Raw genomic sequence first — 20,003 nt, 5'->3', positions numbered from 1 at the left:
ACCAGCCTCTTGGGAGATGTTCCTTCTTCCCAAATTCCCAACTTGGTGTTATCAGCTTTCTTCTGTTACTCTTATAGTAGGAGTGGAGTTTAAAAAGAGTCAGGCAGGCATCCCTACCCTGGAGTCACAGTGGCTGGGCTAAAACTAGATTGGGCTCTGGCTCCGAGGCAGGGGCTCCTCTCTCTCTCACAGTTGCTATGTCTGTGTTCTGCACAGGAGCTGGAGGCCCTGATCCAGGCAATACACAACGATGACAACAAGGTGAGCAGAACTGTTGCCGAACCCTGGTGATGCTGATGACTAGCACCTGGGGCTTGCTTTGTCACCTTTTCCTTTGCTCCTCATAATAGTTCCATAGTATCTTGTATCTAAACTTCATTATCCAGGGGTGACACTGAGACTTGAGCAGAAGGGAATAGATTGGGAACAGGTGAATGTTGACTGCCCAGCTTTGCCTTCCCAATTCTTTATCCCCAAGGTAAAAAACGTCCTAAGCTACTCTTCGATTTCTCTGTGTTATACTTAGGTTTCCCCTCAGAGAGCCCTAGGAAATGCCTCACTTCTAGCTTTAAGTTAACTAACTAAATAAGACTAGGTTCACTTACTAAATGAGAGCAAATATTTCTTTACCTCAGAAGGAAAAGCATACACCAAGTAACAGCCCATGCAACCTTTTGGCTGGCAATGTCCAGTGGGATCTCACTCACCAGAATAGGCCTCTTCCCGGAGGCCAATGAAAATGTCCCTGTTTGGGAAATGGGTGAACCTTTGCTTCACTTTCCCTTTATAAGGAGTGCCAGGCAGAACGGAAGTATCCCCCACTTCCTTTGTTTCTGGCTAACTATGGAATGGATCCTCCTGCCATCTGCCAGAATGTCCCTAGGTCAAGAGGGCCCCAAGAAAGGCAAGCTAAATGGAGCTTCCCTGGGCATCAACAGAGGAATGTTCTAGCAGCTAAATCTCTCCTGATGAACTAGCTTCTGGGAAACAATTTCTTACACAACCATAGAGCTGCTCTCCCTAGCAGTATTACTAATACCTGGGGTGAATTTGCAGGGGATTTTCCAGTCTAGGAATTAAAAAGAACATGTTCGAAACATTTTCTCATTATTTCTGCAACATCCTGATGATATCCTTGGAAAGGATGAAATTCCAATGTTCCAAAATGTAGAGAATTCCTTTTTTAAAATCAGAATGAGAACCTAACAGCCAAGGCAGAGACACCCAGGGTCCCTGAGTCCCAATCTGTGGTTCTTTCCAAGGTCTTTACTGAGCCTCCCTCTCCATAGGACAGAGGCTTTGTCCCTGGTAAAGATGTGTACTATTCTGACAGTTGTCACTACTTTTTCAGGCTTTTTTGTTTTAGCAGCTTTTCTAATACAAATAAGCAATCTCGGGCCATAGAGTCTTGCTGAAAACCAGCTTGACCCAATTCCTATTCCAGACTGGAAAAATACCCTTCTTCTCTTGGTAAGGATTTTGCCTGCTAGCCTGTGATATTTTGCCTGTGTAGGAGCTGACTGGGGCTGAAGGCCTGGATGAGCATTCAGCCTAAGGAAGCATGCACATTCCCTGACAGCACCACGTGGTCACTTCAGTGAGCTCAGGACGCCAGACCTCTTCTAGTGGCAGAAGACCATCTGCAATTGTGCTTAGAAAAGAAAGACTTTAGTGACCAAGGGAGAAAAAAAGGGTCATTATGCTTAGAGCAAGAATAGTCCCTCCACTACTAGCAGGGGCTGTTGTGGCAGAAAGGCAGTTGCCAGTAGGAGTTCATAAGGGCCTCGCTATTCCCCAGCCCAGAGCAACTGCTAACCAGGGAGGGCTGGTGAGAGCCAGACCTATGAGGGAAAGGACTGTCACCTCCACCAAGCTTCAGGTTCGCAAGGCAGAGAACATGGGAAATAGACAAAACAGCCTGCCCTCCACAAGTGAGCTGCCTTTGATGATCCAAACAAGAGAAGCCAAGACAGTTTAACTACTGGGATTAAACCTTAATTGGATCTTTTCTAGTGTGGCATCCATTCCAATTCCCCCCCTCCTTATTTCCTGTTAAAAGATTTAAAGTCATCAGGTTGAACACAGAGGAACAGGGAAGGGAAATCAGTGAGTCCATTGTAGGAGAAAAGTGTGGTAGTCTGGTCATTCATTTGCTCATACATTCATGCAGTGAATATTCATCTGTGACTACATACTAGGCACCAGGAATACAGGGTACAGAAAAGGCAGACACTGTCCCTGGCCTCAGGAACACTAGGGTCTAGTGGTGGCAAACCTATGGCACACGTGTTGCAGCTCTCTCTTTGTTGTCATTGAAAGATCTAAAAGGTTTGACATCACTGCTATAGTTAATCAGAGAGACAGACATCAATCAGTCACCAAATAACCATAAAATCACAATGTGTGGGCACTGAAAATGCTACCTCTGACACCAGGAGGAAGCTGGAGAGCTTTGGAGGGGGTGGACAGAGGCTAATCTCTGTGTGCCTGTCTGCCTTTGTTTTTTTTTTTTTTTTTTTTTTTGGTACCAGGGTTCGAACTCAGGTCCTTATGCTTGTGCAGCAGGCGGTGAAACCACTGAGCTAAATCCCCGGCCCTGGCTTTGTTTTTAAGTTCTTATCTTAATTGTAATAATTTTTGTGTGTGTGTTTGGGACTGGGGATTGAACCTAGCACCTTTACACTGAGCTACATCCTTTAAATTTTTTATTGTGAGACAAAGTCTTCACTAATTCACTTAGTTGCCCACGCCAGGCTTGAACTTGTGATCCTTCTGCCTCTAACTTTTACACTGTAAAATAATACCATGTAATAGCTTAGTGTCCAGAATACGTAACAAGTTGCTATAATACAATAAGGGGCAAGAACCTAGCAATTAATTTGATAAGTGAGTCTTGATATCTTTCTGCCTGAGCTTCCTGATGCAGCTGTGTGTATTTGTTGATGATTCTCCAGTGACAATTTCCTTTCCACCATCTGCTATATCTGATTGCCAGGTTCAAGCCTATCTGACATGTTGCAAACTGCGTTCTGCCTACCTGATTGCAGTGAAACAAGAACACTCACGGGCCACCACCCTTGTGCAACAGGTGCAGCGGGCTGCCAAGAGCAATGGGGATGCAGTCGTGCAGGACATCTGTGCCCAGTGGCTTCTGACAAGCCACTCCCGCAGTGCCCATGCCTCGAGCTCCAAAAAGTGACCCTTGGCAGCAGGGCCAGAAAAAATATAGCCTGAGCATTCTGGTGGCAGGAGCCATTCCCTCCACTTCTTAACCCTGTGAAGTGGTACTCACTGGCTCTGCCCCAGGTTGGAAAGAGCTGGGTTGGACCCTTACTTGCCTGCTTGGGCAAGGACTGGACCTTTCACGCAAGTGCCATGTTTCTGTACAGTTGTAGACTGTGTGTGTTTATCTGGAGATGGCCAGTTCTTTCTACCTCAGAGTAAGTGTGTGTGTGCATGCTGCTCACACTCATGTTTACGCCCTAAGCATTCTATGGACAAATAAGACTTTCCTCCATTGAAATGAGGCACTTTACTTTAGACTTCTGCCTGTCTGAAAACCTTCCCTGCGTTTTGGTTCTTAACCCGGGTTATCCTATTTGTACACAGGCCCCCTCTGCATGGACACACTTTAGTAGCTCCTCTTAACTAGAGGGATTTTACAAAGAATTGGAGAGCAACAGAAAAAGGATTGCTTATTTTCCCTTCCCAAAATTCAGAGATGGCTTTGGGACAAGTGCTATCTGTGGAATATAACTGCTTTCCAGGTGTCTCTCTCACAAGCACAAGGAGTTGATGTGAGTCTTTGGAAGGTGGAAGAAATAGAATGCTCTGGCTGACACACAGGCAGGAGGGGTCCCTACCACATTCATCCAAGCGGTGAGGGGAAGGCAGGCCTCGCCAAACGGGGATGGAGGGTGGGTGTTTATTCACAAGCACAGAGCTGGCACTTGCAAATAGCCCTGCTGCCAAGTTGATGGATGAAGGAACATGGTTCCCTCTTGAGAGTCTGGAGAGAGAAATAGTAGCCAGCATCCAAGGACTGAATAGCTATACTTTACCTATTTGACTTCCACTAGTATTTGTGCTTCTTGAATTGATTAGGAAACCACTTCCCCTTCCCTCCTGCTTCCTTCAGTCTTCTGGAAACTACAGATGGGTATGCAGACACCTGGGTCACTGAGCAGCAGTGCACTTCTTTTCCATCTTAACAGAGAGTCAGTAACTGGGCCTATGGACAAGAGAATAAAAGGACAATGAATAGGTCACATCCAGTTGGTAGAAAATTAGGTAAAGTACTTCTTTGATGTGCATCAGCTTGTTTTTCCACCTGAGATGTGACAATATTTAAGAAAATACATGTCATACTCAGTGACTTAGGTCTGCAAATGAGGGACCTAAAGAAAAGCTCTACAGCCCTCAGTCCCACTTGCTGGAGCCCAGCCTCTTGATCTCACCTTTGATGCCGAGACAAAGGAACTGGAAGCTAAAGACACTGTCTCTGCCTCTGGTGCTTAGAAATCCTGTGGAATTCCCTCTGAACCTAGTTTTCTAATAGTAAAATAAACAACTGTTATGGACATCTATCAGATTGAAAGTGATACTCCCATTGGAGGAGAAAGGCTCTGAGGAAGATACCAGATCCCTTTAAGGTGACGTTTGACACATGACCTTTCCTTCCTTGAGTCATAGAATGCATCCAGCTCCCAGGAAAACATCATTGCCTGCCATCCACTTACCCTTCTGAGTCTGCCCTTTTTGCACTGAACATACGCACTTTATACAAGTGGATCACAAGTCTTGAGGTTCTGAATTTGGGATGTTAGGACCAGATTATCCTGACATTTCCCTCTAACTAGCTGACTATAAAGTAAACAACTCTTGGTCAAACTGACACAAGATGAGACTAATTGAGCATAATACTGTGGTCTCCAAAAAAATAACACCAAAACAAATGTGCACATTGAGGGATTGAATGTTTAACCACAACCAAGGCACAATAAAATGTCTATCCATGTAGTTTCTTGGCTTGTTTATGCTGTCCCGCTCTTGCCCCTCCCATCCTTTTTCCTTGTGTTCTCTGTGGAAAGAAAAGGTGAGTGGGAAAGGTCACATGGTATGATGTTTTTAATTCTTTCAGGAAGATACACAGCAAGGGAATAGCTGGGTAAAATGGGACCTCTAATCCTGGTTCTTTGAGGTATCTCCACACTGATTTCCACAGTGCTTGCATCAGTCTACACACCCACCAGCAGTGGAGCAGGGTTCCTCTTTCCCCACAGCCCCACCAGCATTTGTTATTGGTTGATTTCTTGATAGCAGCCATTCTTTCTGGAGTGAGGTGGAATCTCAGCAGTTTTCATTTGCATCTCTTGAATGACCAGTGATGTTGAACATTTTTTCATATGTTTATTTGCTGTTTCTACTTCTTTGTGTGAGAAATGTCTGTTCATTTCAGATGCCCATTTTTGGATTGGGTCTGATTTTTAAAAGTTCTTTATATATTCTAGATAGTAGTTCTTTAAGGAACAGCTGGTAAAAAGCAGATATAATCTTAAACAGTACATAGCAGCATGGTTTAAGAGCTCATCAACAGAGGATTAGTTAAGTGTGGGTGACCATATAGTAGGATGCACTGCAGCCATTAAAACAAATGAGAAACGGGGTAGGGTGTAGCTCAGTGGTAGAGAACTTGCCTAGCATATGCAGGCCCTGGGTTTGATCCCTAGCATGGCAGGAAGACAAAAGGCAGGAGAGTGAGGGGAGGCAAATAAATATCTGCTGTGGTGATGTTAAAAGATCACCAAGACTGGGCATGGGGATAAACACCTGTAATCCCAGTACTCTAGGAGACTGAGGCAGAAATATTGAAAGTTTGAGCCCAGAGCTTAGTAAGACTGTCTCAAGTATTTTTAAAAAATAAAATGTGTCTTCAGCACCAAAAATTAAAATATGAAAGATCATCAAAAAAAAACCATGGCAGGGCCAGGGATTTAGCTCAGTGGTTCCACCGCCTGTCCAGCAAGTGCAAGGACCCAAGTTCGATCCCCGGTACCAAAAAAACCATGGCAGAACGTAAAAGTATTAATAGTCTGCATTATGGATATCCCATTTGTGTAAATTAAAATGCATGTACATTTTTAAAGTTTTTGGCAAGAATCACAATAAACCCTTCACCATGGTTGTCTTTTGGGAGTGAGATTAGTGGAGAATGAGGAGGGAGATGTTCACATTGTATTTTGTGTTTTATTTCCTTTTATGTCTGCACCATTTGCATTTTCCAATCTTGGTCTTACAGTGAGACACTGTCTCAGAAACAAAACAAAACAAAACAAGAGACCTGGTTCTTTTGTGAATGGGCCAGTCTGAACCTCTTCATCAAAGTGTGCCTCCTTCAGCTGCTCAAGCTGAACCCATTGCCTGTTTTTTTCTTACTTTCCTTTGTTAAGAGGCCACCATGATCTTTATCAGAGCTGTGCCCCTTTAACTTTTGACTCCTCATGCTAAAGTCATTTCCCAGTTTCTCTTCTAGTTAAAGCTTTTACCTGTAAAATTTGTGCTGATTGCCTCATTTTTAATTTTCATTATCACTAAAGCAAGGATCCATGTTAGCCGATGACACCATGTAGTTTTGGGGGAGTTTTTTGGGTTTTTTTTTTTTTTGCTTTTTCAGAGCAAAGACTGAATTTATGTTTGCACACTATTATAAATTTTTACAATTATGCCAAGCTTATAAAAAGGTAGGGCTTTTGCTTTTTGTTTTGAAAAATAGATTCACCTGGGCTAGCCTGCATCGCTCTCTTGAAACCCAGACTTCTGAGAGTCTCTTGATAATGGCTGCTCAGCAGAGGGTCAGGAGAGCCAGGTCAGCTCATCGTGGCCATCACTGTGCAAGGCCTCTGCCACATCTCTTCTGAAGATGGAGAGGTTCTGAGTGAACTTGTCTCTGTTCTTGATGAAGAAGTTCTGCTCCACTCCTTCCATCAAGTTCCCGAAGCACTGGGCAAGAACCTCCTGCTTCGGGAGAAATTGGCTGTTTATCAGACTTGCTCTCAGCTCACTGAAATACTTCTCATTGAGGAGAATGAACCCCAGGAGAGGCCTGGATACTGACCACTGGTTTCTACAGTCTTCAAAGACAATGGTGTTCATGAGGACGGACATCATCGGCTGCAGGACATCTGGGTTTTGCTGCATAAAATGTAATAGTCTCTGACCAGCCTGGGTAGCCTCTCTGCATCAAAGTGGCTTCTTGCCCTCTTTTGCTATGTGCTGCAGAGGTAGGTGATGATGTAGTCTAAACTGGTACAGCAGCTGGAGGAGACAACTGTATCAAGACTTGTGAGGGCCAGGGATTTAGCTCAGTGGTTTCGCCGCCTGCTGCGCAAGCGCAAGGACCCGAGTTCGATCCACAGTACCAAAAAAAAAAGACTTGTGAGTCCCTCTGACATAGAGGTGAGAACATAGAGGAGCACAGGAGGCTCAAATTGGTGATGAAGCTCATGTGTTCTTGGGTGAGACATTCCAGGAGCGGGTAATAAGACTGACTCAACTTCCGATATTATAGCAAGTCACTGTGAGACACTGACGGCAGCATTTTGACAAAGGCCCGGAGTGCATTGTCAAAATGGTTGTCCCCATACAACTTGAAGATGCCAAAGCTGACATAATTTCCACATAAGGCAGATTTGAGAGCTGAATAGCAGATGGAGATGCCCTTGAGTTTCACTGGATAAATCTGATCTTTTGAGTGGCTCCCAAGGGACAGGATCTGATTACCATAAGTACAAATCATTTTACTAGCTTCTCTGAAGAGAAGAATTCCATTAGGAGATGATACATCGAAATTCAAATGCTGGGACTTGTTTTGCATCAGTCCTGCCATAAGTTTCAAGATGGGAGTTGTACATGTTGGCTCTCCGTACCACTGTTCAATAGCTCTTGGAAGAACTGGAAGATATGCTGGGGACATCCAGTCAAACAGCATGTTGTAGCTGGTCTTTGTGTTCAGTGCAAAGGCAATCCCTCAAAGATCTCTTGCCAGCCCGATCAACATAGGCTTCACATCTTCTTGTTTAAAGCTGTTGTTGAGTATCTGTAGTACTGTCTCAAAAGAGACTATAAGAGGCAGCATGAAATTCTCAAATTCATCCTCATCTTCACAAGAGGTCAGCCTGCATTCATATCCATGCCACATTTTGTGCTTCAGCTCATTGGATATTTTGGTGTTTTGCCTCAACACCATGTTGTTAAGTTGTTAATATTTACAGTCTAATACTTTCTCCTATACTTTATAAGGCAAAATTCTGGTATATTCAATAAATACTTCATCTTTCATCCCAAATTGACATTAAACCTCTATGGTAGAGACTAATTAGGGTAGTTTCCTGGTGCATGAAAGGGTCCTCTTTTCTGGGATTCCCATGGCTGGACTCCCAGTGGCCATATCAAGATTATATGAAAGATAGGAACAGTACTGCCTTAGGCCCAGGCAAGAAGGCTCCTTCCCTTGGTCATGTACTTTGAAAGTCCTATATTTCACAGTTTTATTTAGCAATATATGACCACTTCTGTCACTTAGGCTCTGGAACTCAGTGGTGACATAACACAACCTGGTGCCCTAAATATCTACTCTGAGGATTGAGCCCAGGGTCTTTCCTCTGAGCTTTATCCCCAACCCCTTGTTTTTTATTTTTTGAAACACAGTCTTACTAAGTTGCCCAGGCTGGACTTGAATTTGCAATCCTCTGGCCTCAGTTTCCCAGAGTGCTAGGATTACAGACATGCACCACCACCATACCTGACTGAGGAACCCTTCTTGGAACATCTCCTAAATGGAGGTGTATAGATTGGGCTGCTGCTTTGGAGTGCAGGGAGAATTTGAATAAAGAAAGTCGTTGGGGAAGAGAAAAGACTAAGTTGTCAAATTCTTTCTCTGTACTGGTTTAATTAATATTTACATTAAAATAAGTGTCACTGTCAGCAGTGATGAGGGTCTATTTTCTTGTTTCTCTTCATATTCCTATGTGTGTATTTTTACAATGCTCCTATGTGGAAGCTTTATAATATTTTCTAATCGTAAACAATTCGTACTACTTTTAAGTTGGTAGGCACATAGGTATAGAGGAAACATATGAGGGAATGACCGTATTATTTACTTTGGGCAATTAGGACATTGAACATTAGAATTGTTTATTTTAGTAAAAATTCCTAGAATTCATTTGTCAAAAACTCAACAACTTAAGCTTTTTTATTTAAAATGTCAATATTCATAACTACTATATATTTTGCCTTTTAACTTTAATAGATAAGGCACATGTTTTAGAAGAAAAGTGACCCAAAACATTTTGAAATAATTTTTTTACATTTCTTTGATTTCCATTTTATGAAAGTATATTTAAATTGTAATACTTTGAATACAATTACATTTTTAACTCCTTACATATCTACTACCTTTAGGACAGAAATTATTGGATGATTATAACAATAAAATTTGATTTTATTGAGATGAAAGCAAGAAAAATAATTTTATGGAATAAGTGTATAATATTTTATAAATTACATATGTCTTTATTATTCATCTCAACATTGCTGGTCCATAGTCTTTCCCTCTTTCATCATCTGCCAGCTGGATATACAGCATCCAGTGAAAAACTTTGATGACCTTAGGGATGGTGGACCCATCCCTATTTTAATGGACACAAAGAATAGACATATTTTAATTTTAATATTAATTTTAATGGACATAAAGAATAGAACCCTCCCTCCCAGCCCATCCATGCCTCAGATTATGACATAAACAAGAAAAACTTTTACTATATTAAGCCACTAAAATTTAGTATTGTTTCTTACTATAGTCAATCTCTTCTTCCTATCAGAACAAGCTGTTCTCATGATCTATAGACTCCAAAAAATACTGTGAATGAGAAAAATTTTTTTAAAACTTATTGCAGTAAAATGCACATTGCCAGAAATGGTGGCACAAGTATGCTTGAATTGAGAGGAAGTATTTTGATTGGGGTTAATGGCAATGTGTCTTTTACTGTAATAAAATTTTAGATTTAAACATTCACCATAATTTTTGGCTACATTGTATTGATCAACCATTTATAGTATCCATTTTATTCACTGGATATGGCACTTTGTAACTTCTGGCTCTTCCCCGAAGTCAAAATGACAATGAAAGTAAAATGAATCAATTCAGGATCTCAAGGCAACTGTGATAGCACAACTATAGACACTCCTGAAAGAGGCCTTCCAGAACTGCTTCAGAAAGAGGCAACAATGATGGGATAAGTGAGTTCAAAGTGAGAGGATTATTCTGATAACGGCAATGTGTCTTTTACTGAAACAAATTTTAAAAATTGAAACATTCACTGCAAGTTTTGTCACACCTTTGAAGTCTTCTTAACTGATTTTTTGTTAGTAAATATTATATATCCAAATATAGAAAACAGATTGTACACATTGATTAAAGTTTGGGTGAATTCCAATGAAGGTATACCAAAACATTAAGATAAAATAGAGTACTATTCTGCTATAAAAAGGTAATCTTGAGTAATTTGTAGGAAATGGATGCACCTTGAGACCATAATGTTAAATGAAATAAATCAGACACACAAGCTTAAGTATTACATGATTTCTCTTATATGATAAATCCAAAATATAAGGAACAAAATAAAAGATAGATAGTAGGAAGTAGGGAGAGATCTTTTTTAAATGGAAAGGGGTCAATTGCTGGAAGGGGGGAAGGGATGGAAAAAAAGAATTGAGATATGTTACGTATATATACTAACTCCCCACAGGGAATGTAATCATGTACTGCAGACGTGTACTAATAAAAATAAAAACCGGGGGGGGGAAAGAATCTCTCCTAGATTGTTAGGTGAGTTCTCCTCATAGATACTGAAGTCAACTGAAAATGAAAGGTCTTGGGAGCAAGTGCTATGGCAGGGGCAGAGTGTGCGGCCCCGCACGGAAAATTCCAAGTTGTGCTAGTACAACCATATAAATAATTAACACCTGAAGTCTCAGTGTAACATGGATGATATCAGTGATGACAGATAAATACAGACGCTTGGGAATCAGTTACTAGGCGAAACACTTCCTAAAAGGCCCTAAGAAACACATCTGCAGGAACCTGTCCATCTTCATACTGGTAGGACTCAGCCAAAGGAATTTAAGAGTTTCTAGTATTCTCCATGGCTGAAGCTGAGAGTCTGAAACCCTGATGCTTAAGCTCTTCTAGACATAGCTCCAACTCCTTCAGGATATAAGGAAAAGAGATAATATTTCCACAATGATAGATCTTTGGTTATACGGTTATCAGAGACTGCTGCAGATCATTGCTCTCCTTGAGGCTCAGTGCTCCCAAGCAGTCCAGGACCTCGAAAGCCTAGGCAAGCACCAGAGGGAACCACTCAGAAACCCCATCGGATTTGTGGAGAAACTCCAGACGAAGGCTGATACAGGGCTTCCATATCCACAGAGAGTTGTTCAATTGCCTGAGATTGTATGGGACCAATATACAAATAACCTTGGGAACTTTGAAAGAGAGTTTAAAAACCGTAAAAGACATACTAGGAGAGTTAAGTTAGTTTGGGATAAAGTAGGTTTACCTGCTAGACCAAAAAGCCCTGTGGACCCTAAGAAGGAAGGAGAGTCCCTTTCGTACTCTGTGCTGCCTTTCAGTGATGGTCCAGAAGGCTCAGATGATAAGAGGCCGGCTGTGTGACGACACCAAACCTGAGACGTTTAACCAGCTGTGGACGGTGGAAAAGCAGAAAAAGCTCGAACAGCTGCTCCTGAAGTACCCTCCGGAGGGGGTAGAGTCTCGGCGCTGGCAGAAGATTGCAGACTAGCTGGACAACAGGACCTCGAGACAGGCTAATAGCCGAGTACAGAAGTATTTCATAAAGCTAACTAAAGCTGGCATCCCAGTTCCGGGCAGAACACCAAACCTGTATATATATACATTCCAAAAAGTCTTCGACAAGCAGATGATACCACCCCCTTAATCAGCATCTCTTTAAACCTTCCACTTTCATGACTTCGCGTGAACCACCAGTGTACATGGATGAGGACGACGACCGGCCCTGCGTCCACAGCCACAGGGGCACTGCGGCCAAGGAGGCGTCAGATGAAGAAATTATTCCAATCACATATAGGAATTTACATGAATATAAAGAACTATTACAATTTAAAAAGTTAAAGAAGCAGAAACTTCAGCAAATGCAAGCTGAAACTGGATTTGTACAGCAGGTGGGCTTCAAGTGTGACAACTGTGGCGTGGAACCTATCCAGGGTGTGTGGTGGCACTGCCAGGATTGTCCCCCAGAGATCTCTTTGGATTTCTGTGATTCTCATTTGGACTGCCTACATGAAACGGATATTCACAAGGAAGATCACCAACTAGAGCCTGTTTATAGGCCAGAGACATTCTTAGAGACTACTGCGTGTCCCAGGGCACCAGTTATAATTACCTGGACCCAAACTACTTTCCAGTGAACAGATGACATGGCAGAGCGAGCACATCCCGCACGAGTCCTCTTCGACACATAGCAATGGTATCATTGTTGGTGATATGCACAGTTCGGAAAGGTCCTCTGCTTTCCCTGAATGACACTCACGGCATGAGCACTTCCCGAGTGTTCTCGTCCAGCCCAACTCTGCACCGTGTGGCTCTCCATCCCTGTTCAGCAGCCAAGCATCCTGGTAAGCAGAGGGTTTCCTGGTGAATCTCCTCGCCTGCCTCGAAGCCTGGAGGCAGCAATCTTAGTGGGTGAGGCAGACGCGAGAGCACACATTCATGCAAGAGTAAATCCCAAAGGCTTCAGAGAACTTGGTCATAAATACGATAACAAGAAGGCAGAGTATTTATAGTCAAACACTTTAGTAGCTTTCAGTTTTGTGAAAATAGTTTTCACCACAGAAACTGACTTCTTCAGACAAAGTTTTAACCAATGATGGTATTTGCTTCTAGGATCTGTACTCTAAAAGAACTCACTGTCCAGTGCTGGTCGTTGATGGCCTTTGGTAAATTGGAGCTTCTTAACCATATTGATACCTAATTTCTTTTAACTGCAATGAACTGTCCTTGCTATCAACAGCAAAGCACTACAGGCGGCAATTGTGGCATTGCTTCTTAACCAGCTCATGGTGTGTGAATGTTCTAAAATTGTCACTCAGATATATTGTTTTTGATATTAAAATTATTTTATAATTATGCACATTGAAGGAAAGTGTGATAGCAGAGATCTTTTCCACCACAAAATTATACCCATTTATTTAGCTAGAAACACTAGCTTGAGAGGTACCAGTATATTCCATTTGTAATAATTTCTGGACAACAATTGTCTTGTATTTGGAGCATGTTGAGAAAAATAATGCCTCTATAGTCTTTTTTGACTATTTCGTTTGAGTCTCAACCACTAAAGAGTTCAAGGTACTTTGGGAGAATCCTTGTGTCCTGGATGGCCTGATGAATGCATTAAATCAAGCAGTGTCTTTGTATCCTGAAAATACTCTTAAATCCATATAAATGTTGTATGGCTTGTAGAGCTCAGATTTCTCCTACTGGCACTATGACATTTGAAGCACATTTGTTATGAAAGTTTTACACTGATTTTGTTTTGTTCCTTCTTCATTAGCCTCTGTGCTTCCTTTTCCATTTTCTTCCTTTGTTGTTCTGCTGCTCTCTTTTCTCTGTCTGCCATTTTCTGTTGTCTCAGAATTTCTTCTGCTTGCCGGGCTGCATCTTCTTCTTCCCATGCATTGGTATTTTCTTGCCAGGTATCCAAGTCACCTAATTCAGAGGATTGGTGAATAAAAGGCATATCTTGTGTGGGTGCTAATCTACCGGAGAAAACTGTGCTACCATCTGGAATGCCAAAATTTAATGGTTCTCTCTTCTAGATAACAATTTTCTGAGTTTTTCTTATAGTAGGTGTCATGTCCTTAGGTTCCAACTGCTCCAAGGCATTCTGCTGTGTGGCCACATTCCCATCCCCGCCTTCGATCTTTATGCGTGTGGGAGCATCTTCATCCTAGGAGGTCCGCTCTTCCACATCTGTCTGCTTAGGAACTGATGAATAATCAACGGTAGTTGGCAATGTAATTTGGTCTCCACTTAATTTCCTTCCTCTGCCAGATCATTTGTATGTCTGTTGGATACCTCACTTCTTCTCATGCTATGGAATCAGACTAGAGACTGCCATCCTCATTTTCTGTTCTGCATATTAATCTCTTTAGAAATGAGAATACTACTGCTAGGCAGGTACTAACTTTAAATAACCGAAACTGAGTGATGGCCATGATGGGTATCAAAACCTGCTCTGGGGCCAGGACTGTATTCATCTGGTACCTTCAGGTACCATTTGCAAAGTAGAACAACTGGACTTTCTCCTAAGTGTGAAAATCAAAAGTGCAGCAGCAGTGAGAGAAGCAGAATCGTGTTAGAACACCTTAACATTTTTTTTTCCATCCCTGGCAACTGAAAGTCAGGCCCTGGGGCTGTCACCAAGGCAGGTTAAGGTCTTCTGGGTGACTAAACTCAGAGTTTCATAACTAAAATAGTTTGATTTCAGACTACCCACTTCAAATGGGTATGGGGGGGGCGGGATCATACCCACTGCATGGATGAGAAAAGCAACCGAGAGTTTTCCGGGCGCCCCAGCCCACGCCTGCGCTCGGTGTCACGGGAGCGCACGAGCCGAGGCGGTGGGGCCGGGAGCTGCGCGCTGGGCTCGGAGTCAGCCCAGGGGACTCGAGGCCAGCAGGCCTGGCTCCCACACAGCCCTCAGATATATTTTTAAGTGTAATGTTCTATAAGATGATCATGTGATGTGTACAAACTATGGTGAAACTGCCAGTGGCAGTAACTGTATAAAGTCTCTAATTCACATTATTAATTCCTTTAAAATACACAGATTTTTCTGCCTCTGTATTTGGAGTTGTCCATACAACTCATCAAAGAAAACTACCTAATATAAAAATCATATATATGGTAATAATTTCCCTCTCTTGTAGGCTGAACAAGATCCATAAAAGATTGTATTTTTATTACTATTTAAACAAGTGATTAAATTTAGACTGTGCAGTGAGCAAGAGTTCACATGCATTCTTTTATACTGCTGGATTTTGTGGATCATTTAAAATATTTTGTATATTTCTTCTTATCTGTGTATACAGTATGTTATTAAATAATGTTTCTTTGTCAGGAGAACTGTGAGAAATAAACTATGTGGATACTGTCTGTTTATATTTAAAAAAAAAGAAAATGAAAGGTCTTGGGGGTGGAGAAAAATACAATGAAACAGTTGTCAAAATTTTATTTGGAAGATGAGGAAATTGAGTGATGAAGGTAGGCCAGGAAGACATGTTTTAGACCAGCAATATAGTACTACTGTATCAGGACACAAACTTAAACAGTAAAGATAATGTATTGTCATGTAACAAGTCTCCAGGGAGGACAGTGCTAGTCTTGGTTAATTCAGGGATCCACGATTACATCATCAGCAACCCAGGTTCTTTCCATCCTTTCCTCCACTGTCCTCAGCCCGTGAGCTTAGTCTTAGGCAAGCTCAGTTCCTCTGGTGGACTCCAGATAACATGACAGAGTCAGGTGTCACATTTAGCCATGACATCAGAAAACAGAAAAGTTCTGCCTGTGATTTTTTTTTTTTTTTTTTTTTTTTTTTTTAGTCTTACTATGTAGTCCAGACTGGCCTTGAACTCTCAGTCCACATCCCTCAGCCTCCTGGGTGCTGGGATTACAGTCATTGTACCCAGCTGTGATTCACTTTATAATCAATAAGAAAACTTTCTGGTCAGGCACGGTGGCATATGCCTGTAATCCTAGCACTCTAGGAGGCTGAGGCAGGAGAATGAGAAGTTGGAGCCCAATCTGGGCAATTTAAGGAGATCCTGTCTGAAAATAAAAAATTTAAAAAGGGAGGCCAGGGGCCGGGGATTTAGCCCAGTGGTTCTACCGCCTGCCTCGAAAGCGAAAGTTTCCAAATTCCATCCCCAGTACCAAAAAAAAGGGGGAGGCTGGGAATGTAGTTCAGTTCCAAGGCTCTGGGCTCAGTCTCCAGTATCATGGCTGGGGTGGGAAGTGGAGCACGCAGTCAGAATAGCTATCATCAAGAATACAAAAAAACAACAGATACAAGGGGAAAAGAAACCCTCCTACATCACTGGTAGGAAGGTAAGCTGATACAACCACTATTAAAATAAGGATAGGTATTCCTCAAAAAACTAAACCTAGAAATACCGTCCAATCCAGCTATACCACCCCTGAGCATATTCCAAAAGGAATTAAAGTCAGCATAATATAGTGACATTTAAACAGTACAATTCCTAATAGATAAACTGTGGAAACAGCCTAGATGCCCATCAACAGATGAATGGATAAATAAAATGTGGCATGTATATAAAACAAAATTTTATTCCACCATAAAGAAGAATGAAATCATGTCATTTATAGGAAAATTGATGGAACTAGAGACCATTATGTTAGGTGAAATAAGCCAGACTCAGGAAGTTAAATGTCATATATTCTTAAATAAATAAATAAGTAAATAAATAAGAGATGATAGGAAACAGGAGGTAGACTACTTTTGGACATCCGGAAGGGGATCAGTAAGAAGTAGGAGGAAAGGAAGAAGAGGTAATGAGATAGAAAAATGTGAAGATACGATAAATGTATGTACCATTCACCAAACAAACCTCACTATTCTGTATTACTGATGTGCACTAATAAAAAATAAAGAAAGCCTTTTCTGGGAGCTACCAAAGAGGCTCCTCCCACATCCCATTGGCCATGACTGAGTCATATTCATTTTCCACAGCCAATCACTGGCAAGGAAAACTGCTATCGTCTTGAACCAGGGGCTCACAGTCCCAGCAGCACATCAGAATCACCTGGGTGGCTTTCAAAAATACTTTCCCAAGACCAGAACAATTAAGTAGGAATCTCTGGGAGGAGGCCTAGGCATTGGCATTTTAAATATTTTTTAAAAAGCCAGAGTTGAAAATAACTAAATGAGTCACATGAGGAAGACAATAGGAATAGGGTAGAAACTAACAGCATCTATTGAAATTAACTTTTTGCTTGGAAACAGGATCTCACTATATTCCCCAAGCTGGCCTTAAACTCAAGATTCTTGTACCTCAGCCTCCCAGGTAGCTGGGATTACAGGCATGTGCCACCATGCCTAGGTGAAATTATTAATTTTTAATTTTCCATGTAAGGCATGAAAATATTCTGCTTTTAAAAAATGAAAAACTATCTCCCCTGAACCCTTCCCAGGGATAACCTCTCATATATTAGTTTTATTTTCTTTTATTTTTTGGTACCAGGGATCGAACTCGGGTCCTTGCGCTTGCGCAGCAGGTAGCGAAAACTCTGAGCTAAATCCCCGGCCCCATATATTAGTTTTAGATCTTTTATTGTGCTTCTAATACTGAACAACGATATCATTTGCCTTAGAGATGGTAGAAATAAGACCAGGTCAAATATTGGAAGCGCACATACTCCTGCACAGGTGAAGCTTTGGTGAGGGAGTCAGCTGAATTGAGGCTCCAGCTGAAGTGAGCTAGCAATTGGTCAAGAGAATGACAGAACAAAGAGAGCAGCAGGTTTTTATTGATTTCTTGGGGTAAAGTCCCGTCATTTCCATTGGCCAGGAGCACAATTCCAAAAGATGTTTCCTTCTGTGATAGACTTAGGCCACCGGGTCAGCTTGTCCTAGACAGTGTTGAATTTCTTGTATCTGGCACCCTCACCCTGTGCAAAACATCCCTGCCTGGTACTTGGAGGGCCATCAGGCCATCATCTTTGTTCGCTAACGCTGACTTACTTTTGCAGCCAGTATCACTGTCTTGTGTAAATGACCTGGCCTTATGATATTGCTGAAGGACTTTTAGTGGTTGAGCTGCTGTGGCTTCTGAAGAAGCACACAGGTGGGGAGAGAAAAAAGGGGAGAGAGAAAGAAAAGGAAAACACACCAGCTCCATGGGCAGCAGACCAAGTTACCCTTGTATTACAGCCGTGGACTAAACATTTTTAAGTTATCAACAGTCTATGAGCAGAGCTTAGTAGAATTTAAGACAGAAAAGGGGACAGACACAATAAGAAGACAGAGGCGCCAAGCCTATTTTACTCACCCGTCAGATCTCTGTGGGCTCAAGTGAAGGTCACTGTTTTCTTTGGCCAAAGCAGCCTTCACTTCCCCCAGGAAGTAACTCAGGCTGCTGTTATCATAACCCACACATCAGAGGCATTAACTACTGCAAAGCTAGTGGCTTGAAGTTTTAAATTAATGACTTTACATTGACCACAGCAAGTGATGGTAGAGACTTTATTTAGTTTTTTTTAAATAATAATTTCTCATCTCATTTAAAAGTCATGCTTTCATGGTTTTATCAGGGTTGCGTATCAGGTCAGTTTTTGCCCTGCCTGCTACAAAAGATAATAGTTTATTGAGCCCTGTGGTTTTGTCCCCTCAGCCTTCTCTCCCACCACCGTCTCGCCATGGTGGTCCCTAACTGTCCCATTTTCACATATTTACACATATATCATAGAAAATATGTATCGTTTTGAGAGTGTTATTTTTTTATTTTTTACCATACTGGGGCTTGAGCCCAGGGCCTTCACACTGACCTACCTACATCTCCGGTCCTTGTTTTTTTCCCCCTGCACCAGGGATCAAACTCAGGACCTTGTGCTTGTGAGGCAGAGGGGGACCACTAAGCTAAATCCCCAGCCCTTCCATACCTTTTTTTAAATTTTTTATCTTGAGACAGCTTCTCTCTAAGTTTCTAAATTGTCCAAGCTGGCCTTGAACTTGTGATTCTCCTGCCTCAGCCCCTCAATATATATTTAATTTTTAAATATAAATCTTACCACACAGCACACATTTATAATTCTGCAATAATCAACTTACCCAATTATATATATGTCTATAATTATTTTAAAATATAATTATTTTTGAATAATTATTCCAAAAGTTGGTATTGCATTGTATAATCATACCAGAGATTATTTTGTTTTTTCCCAGTTGATGGACTTATAAAGTTGGTTCCAATTTTTTGCTAGTACAAACTTTCCTTATGTTCATATGCTAATGTTGCTACAGGTATTAAGAAGTGAAGGACAAGAGAGAGAGAAAGGCAAAAGGGAAGACAAGAGAGAGCTAAGAAAAAGAATTTGGGAAAATACAGGAAGGTAAAGGATGGGGCAAAAGAAAGAGAAGATAAGGAGAGAGAGAAAGAAAAAGAGGGTGGGACATGGTAGAGAATTAGATAAACTGGAAAGAGAGAAACCAAAAATTATAAAAGCTTTAGGAAAAATCAATTCATCCCAGAGAATTCTGCAGTGTTTTTTGAGAGGCAATAAGACTGAAATAGGAAGAGTCCTTTATTTTCTCAGAAAGAGGACACAGCCAGGAGGTGTGAGAGGAATGGTAGAGAATTTCCCCAAAACAGAGAAAGCCCATGGCTCCCCATGCTAGTGGAAGTGGTCACACTATAGTCCCTGACTTTCTCAAAAATGGGTGTTACATCCAAGGACAGGAGCCCAGGGCCAGAGAATGAGATTGTGGAGCTGGGGTTCCGGCTACAGCTGGGGTATCAGATGGGTAGAAGGTTAGCAAGGTATATTAGCTTTTCATTACTGAGGCAAAAATGCCTGATATACACAATTTAAAAGAGAAAAAGGTTACTTTAGCTCACTGTTTCAGAGGTTTCAGTTCATGGTCCGCTGGCTCAGAGACAAAAATGTCATGGAGGAATGGCAGGGTGGACAAAAGCTGCTAACCTCATGGTATCCAGGAAACAGCACAAGGCAAGACCAGAGAGGAAGGGCCCAGAAACCAGGTACAGTGGCCAAGGTCATGCCCCCATGACCTCCCCAGACATACCCAGAAGAAATATGCTGTATTAATCTCCTGGGCAGATCTCAAGCAAATCAAGTCGACAATCTTGTTTTAATTTGCAGTTCC

General features: G+C 41.8%; 1 protein-coding gene and 4 pseudogenes across 3 annotated transcripts in view; 2 read left to right on the top strand and 3 right to left on the bottom strand.

Annotated features, from left to right (window-relative positions):
* Positions 1 to 20,003, top strand: part of Zfyve26 (zinc finger FYVE-type containing 26) — an 83,841-nt gene that overhangs the window by 60,416 nt on the left and 3,422 nt on the right. For 2 of the 3 annotated variants that reach the window (XM_004837342.4, XM_013067556.3), the window contains exons 41-42: positions 217 to 261; positions 2,996 to 5,019. In XM_004837342.4, coding sequence (XP_004837399.2) covers positions 217 to 261; positions 2,996 to 3,199 — 249 coding nt within the window. In that variant the 3' untranslated portion in view covers positions 3,200 to 5,019. Of the gene's footprint in view, positions 1 to 216; positions 262 to 2,995; positions 5,020 to 20,003 lie in introns of those variants that run through there. The other variant, XM_087195302.1, reaches the window with a different exon arrangement.
* On the bottom strand, positions 6,853 to 7,340 carry LOC147822749 (ran-binding protein 17 pseudogene; annotated as a pseudogene).
* On the bottom strand, positions 7,362 to 8,245 carry LOC101699263 (ran-binding protein 17 pseudogene; annotated as a pseudogene).
* On the top strand, positions 9,523 to 19,719 carry LOC110346422 (ZZ-type zinc finger-containing protein 3 pseudogene; annotated as a pseudogene).
* On the bottom strand, positions 13,605 to 14,355 carry LOC101715286 (receptor-binding cancer antigen expressed on SiSo cells-like; annotated as a pseudogene).

The sequence above is a fragment of the Heterocephalus glaber genome, unplaced genomic scaffold (assembly GCF_053883595.1).
Source record: "Heterocephalus glaber isolate CG9 unplaced genomic scaffold, H.glaber_assembly_v1.0 deba00001608, whole genome shotgun sequence".
NCBI lineage: Eukaryota > Metazoa > Chordata > Mammalia > Rodentia > Bathyergidae > Heterocephalus > Heterocephalus glaber.
Note: the sequence above shows the minus strand (reverse complement) of the source record. Positions and strands in the feature narration are given on the sequence as shown.